At 43.6% G+C, this 5,432-nt stretch overlaps 1 protein-coding gene across 1 annotated transcript; it reads left to right on the plus strand.

The window, feature by feature from the left end:
* Positions 1-610: 610 nt before the first annotated feature.
* Positions 611-4,553, plus strand: LOC145492383 (uncharacterized). The gene has a single exon (XM_081471831.1). It carries the CDS (start codon positions 612-614, stop codon positions 1,680-1,682), a length of 1,071 nt encoding a protein of 356 aa, XP_081327957.1. The 5' UTR covers position 611; the 3' UTR covers positions 1,683-4,553.
* Positions 4,554-5,432: the final 879 nt, after the last annotated feature.

Consider the following 5,432-nt stretch of genomic DNA (forward strand, 5'->3'; position numbering starts at 1 on the left):
TGGCCCTTCTTTCATCTCATGGGTCAACCTTTTCTACAATCGTGTTCAAAGTGCTGTTAATGTTAATGGTTATTTGCCTCCCTTCTTTGGTCTATCTCGTGGTGTGCGTCAAGGCTGTCCTCTCTCCCCTCTGCTATATGTTCTGGTTTCTGAAGTTCTTGCTGTAAATATCCGTTGTAACCCCCGCATTTCTGGTCTTACCTCTTCCTGGGTCATCACCTTTGCCTCCCATTTCTCAATATGCCGATGATACCTCTCTCGTCTTGTCATCTGACGACTCCGTCAAAGCTGCCTTTGACAACTATGATTTGTACGAGAAAACCTCTAGTTCTAAATTAAATCGTGGTAAGTCTAAGGGCCTTTGGCTTGGTAGCTGGCGCGGCCGTTCAGATCCTCCCGTTGACCTTGATTGGTCCTCGTTTAAGCTGAAGGTCCTGGGTGTGTTCATTGGTATCGGTGACCTGGTTGAGGACAATTGGCGGCCTCGTATTGATGCTGTGGACAAGGTCCTCTCCTCTTGGCGTTCTCGTTCCCTGTCCCTTCGAGGGAAGGCTCTTGTTATCAACGCGCTTGCTTTGTCTCGTATTTGGTATGTTGCTTCCCTTGTTCACATGCCGCCTCGTGTCATGCATGAGCTTTGTACCTTGGTGTTCAACTTCTTTTGGAGTGGCAAACGTGACCTTGTCTCCCGTGCTGTTGTTGTCCAGTCGCCCCTTTTCGGCGGCTTTTCTCTTGTAGGTGTTAAGTTGAAAGTCTGGTCCCTTTTAGCTCAATGGGTGAAGCGTTTTGCTTCCTGCCGTTCTGGTTGGGTTTCGTTTATCTCCTTTTGGTTTGATTTGTCCTTCAATGCCTCTCCCCTTGATGTGTTCTCCTCCCCGTTGTCCTTTCGACCTGGTGATCTCCCACCTTTCTACAGGTCTTTGGTTTTGGCTTGGCGTGAGCTTGGTGGTGCCTTTTTCACCTCCCGGTCCTTTTTGGCCTTTGGTTCTGCTGATCCTCATTTTTGTGTTCCTGTCTGTTCTATGACTACGAAGTCCTGTTATCTGTTTTTGTTGTCTGAAAGGCTTGCTGACCCCCATTGTGTTGAAAAGTTTGCTCCTATGTTTGGTTCGCTCTACTGGCCCTCTACGTGGTGTTCTTTGTCCTTTTTTGACCTGGATCGCCAAGTGTTATACCTTAATTGGAAGATTGCCCACGGTTTCCTCTACACTGCTGAGCGTTTTTCCTCTTTTGGCCTTCCTGTCCCTCTTCCGTGTTTTTGTGGTGCTCCTGTTGAGACTTTGTCTCACTTGTTTTACGCTTGTCCTTTGGCCCAAAGTGTTCTGTCATGGCTCCAATCACTGATGTTCTCCTTTAGTCCGATGTCTCCTGTTCTGCTTGTCCGTCATTCTCTCTTTGGCCTGAATCTTCTTGAGTTACGTGCTACTCCTCGTATTTTTGTTTACACTCTGAATGTGTGTAAATTCCTCATTTGGCGGTCTAGGAATGACTTTCGTTTTCGTGGTGTACAACCTGGTGCTTTTTCTGTCATCGAGAGTGTGAAGGCGCGTGTGAAGTTCAACCTTCCGTTGTTCTTCAAGCGTTTCAAGTCCTCTCGTCGCCGTCGTTATTTTCATCGTCAATGGGGTGCTTGTGGTGTTATTGCTTCTGTTACTGCTGGTCAGCTGTCCCTTAATATCTAGTTTTAGTTTGTGTTAGGTTTTTGTTCTGTGTCCTCTCGTACTGGGTCTCCTTAGTTGGTGTACTGTTCGGAGGTTTGTGTCCGTTCTGTTTTGTTTTGTCCCGTTCTATCTGTCTTGTGATTGTCCTTTATTTTTGTGTTGTCCTGTTTGTTTTAGTCGTGTGTCGGGGTTTTTGGGTTGGGAATTTTTGTAACGAGGTAGGCGAGGTTCGATTCCTCGGCGAAGTTGGCGGGCTGGCTACTTTTGTAGGTGCCCCCTACCTTAGGTAGGCTTATTAGCGTTGGACTAGCACTGTATCCTCGCTATGGATGAGACTTGCAGTCGGCGGGTATTGCACTCCCCGCAAGGGGACCCGGCCGTCTACCTTAAATATAAAAAAATTCGATTCGTGGGCTATTAATCTGTTAGACTGACACCAGGTGTACACCTGGTCTAATATAGACTGCAGCGTCAAGATGATATTGTCGATGTTCTCGCCAATTGTAAAAATTGTGGTATCGTCAGCAAACATGAATAAGTCACCACTAGTTATCGCTTCTGGAGGGTCGTTAACTAAAATTGAAAATAATTTGGGCCCTGATATTGAGCCTTGGGAAACTCCATATGTGATAGTTTTTGACTCGCACTGATAACCTGATATTTGGACAAACTGCTTACGTGCAGACATGTAATCATCAATCCAGGAAAGCAGGTCACCTGATATACCAATGGCTTTTAGCTTTTCTAGTAGGACGCTATGATTCACAGTGTCAAAAGCTTTCCGAAAGTCAATGAAAAGTACGCCCACTTTCCGGCCCATGTCCAGTGCATTTTTCCATGTCTCTGTTAGGTGAAGTAAGAGGCTCTCAGTTGAATAGTTTTTCCGAAATCCCAATTGCTTGTGACATAACAAACCTTGTGTATCCATATGGTTGTTCAAGGTATCACTCACAACATCTAAGATTTTTCCTGGGATACTGAGAAGGGAGATAGGTCTGTAGTTTACGTCCGTAGGTGAGCCTTTCTTAAATATTGGATTAACACGTGATTATTTCCAGCTTGAAGGGAAAAATGCATCGCTCACACTCTTCCTAAAGATTGGTAATAAACTATGGATAGTAGAGAAACTAATCATGGAGAGGTCCCTGGGGGATACATGGTCAGGACCAGTAGCCTTCTTGGGGTTAGCAGCTTTTGTCAGTTTATTTTTAACCAGTTCCCAGTTCATGTCAATATTGTCTCTGGTAGGTGTGACTCTAGTGATATAGATGTTTAAGGATGATAAGTCCAAAGGGTCAAGTTGCTTGGTGAGGTCTTCGCTGACATTCACAAAAAAGTCATTGAAATATTCCGCCTTCTTTAAGTCATGGATTATTATCTCCCCATTGTGATCACAGATTGGACCAATGTTTTTGACCTTGTGTTTCCTCAAGACTTGGTTAGCCAATTTCCAAAATTCACTAAGGTTAGTAGCTTCTTTGAATAATTCTTGCCAATACGCAGCTTCGGCGCTCTTTAGTAGCTTCTTTTTAGCTCATTTCTCTTCTGTTTATAGAAACTCCATATCTCGGGGTCGCCTGATGACTTCGCCTTTCCTAGGAGTTTGTATCTCTTGTTCATTTCTTTTCTAACGGAGGTGTTAATCCATGGAAGAGACTTAACTCTTATTTTGACATCTCTAGGGGTAAATGGCGATGTAGGATTTCATTATATAAGTATTGCCAGGTATCTACGCTGTCATCGATGTCATCGAATAGCCCAGTTATATGCCAGGGAGCCTGATCGAAATCGCTTCTAAGTTGCCTTGTGTCTAGCGATTTAGTTCCTGGTTGAGGTAACTTTGGGTTTTGCATTACTTCTTGCAACTTTGAAGACAGCGAATGTTAGGTGGTGGTCAGAGATGCCCAAGTCAATGGAACCAGAGGTTTGTATTTTCGAAGGCTGACTAGAAGAATTCTACTAGTATACTAATGCAAATGTTGTAATCTGTTTGGTTGAGCCATGAACGCTATCAGCCATTAGTGTGCAGTGGCTGGAGGTCGTCTAGGAAATGGCGACATTTTTTTGCAAAGTTGTGGAGGAAAATTTTGATGCAAATGGATAATTAAATTCCTGAGAAGTCAAAATGAAGAACATTTTCGGTTTCTTGACATTTAAAAAAGTTGAAATTCGAGCGACCTTTTTCAGGCGCAAAGTTAAATACTACGTCAAGAAATAATTGGAAACCGTTATTTGAAGTAAATTTTAGTAAGAATCAGGGGCGGATCCAGGAATTTCTGAAAGGGGAGGTTGTACACTATTGTAGTAACCTTTAACGCCAGTGGTGTGGAAGGCGAGTTACGGCCCCGTACCTCTGGCACGAGCTCTTAAGGGGTCCGGAGCCATGTCCCTCACCCCAAAAAATAATGTTTCCGATTTTCCCCTCTAAAACGCCTTTTGCAGCATTCCCGAGACTTCAAAAGAGCTGTGAAGGCATGATATAAAATCTGGAATTTATCTTATTTCTCAGCCAGGAACCCAAAAATAATGATGCATGATTGAAAGGGGCAGCAGTATCATCAATACTTATTTGTCGTTTCTCTACATACCTCATTAATCAAACAACGTAGCCTGAAATAGTCTTCTAGGATGAGCTTTTACAAAGGCCTCGCATATCTCGTCTACCTCGAATCTCTCAGGGTAATGCATAGCAATAACAGCGAGATCTGAAAAGCGCTCTTCAGACATCGTTGATCTGGTGCAGGTTTTGATCCGTTTCATGAGCGAAAAGGACCGCTCAGCTTCCGCACTACTGATTGGTAGGGTGCACGCAATGAGCAGAAGACGATGGTTTTTTGGAAAAGCATCCTCGTCACACGCGCCAAGTGCTAATAGAAGATTGCTTGGAAGTTCCTTCTCCTCTGACTGCCACATCGTTTGCCATCTTCGCAGCTCATTCCCAAGGGATTTGGGAAATGGAGGGTCGTTCTCCCAGAACAGCATGCCTTCTGTTGCTTCAGATAGCTCCAGGGTGTTTTTAACTATGATTGAGGGTACTAGAAAAAGCAAGTGACGGGCGTGGCGATCCTCGTCAGAAAATCGGTCTTGCATTTGACTAATCAGGGAATCCAGAAGGGGAATAGCCACAGTGTTTTTGTAATGATCAATTGGACTAGAACTGGGAATCTTTGAGCGATTCCTCTGTATGCTTGTCTTTCTGGGAATAGCTTCAACGATTCCCAGTTTCTCAGCAAGGTCTAATATTTCTTTGTTCTGAACCACGAACTTACCTGATTTCTTTGTATAGAAATCTGTTATTTTCTTCATTTTCCGTCCAACGTTGAACTCACTTCAACAATACTCAAACATTCGCTTGGTTTCAATCCCACTCGTTTACGTTTGAATGAATTTCACCTGTTCATGTCGCCCGTTATATCTGATCCTGTCTGATGACGCGATCCTGATACGACCTTCTTGCAAGTAATATCCTCCACAGCAGTCGCGAAATGTACATTATCTTTTCAAAACTTGAAAAGCAGTCGAATGGTGGAAGTGAAAAAACTTTGTAAAAAACAATTTTGTTCTATTATTTGTAGGAAGAATCAAACAAAATAACCAAAAAAAAATGCTGCTCAAAGGGGGGGTTGCAATCCCCTCAACCCCTCCCCTGGATCTGCCTCTGAGAATTATATTAAAACAATTAGATTATTCGCTCTCGATTTCTATGAGGTGATAGTTGATTCGGCCTTCGGCCTCATCAACTATCACTTTAGAGCTCATAATCTAATTGTT

The sequence above is a fragment of the Orbicella franksi genome, chromosome 7, assembly GCF_964199315.1.
Source record: "Orbicella franksi chromosome 7, jaOrbFran1.1, whole genome shotgun sequence".
In the NCBI taxonomy this organism is placed as follows: Eukaryota; Metazoa; Cnidaria; class Anthozoa; order Scleractinia; family Merulinidae; genus Orbicella; species Orbicella franksi.

Excerpts from the sequence above, each read along its gene's own strand:
- LOC145492383 (XM_081471831.1), top strand. The coding sequence starts at position 612 with ATGCCGCCTCGTGTCATGCATGAGCTTTGTACCTTGGTGTTCAACTTC.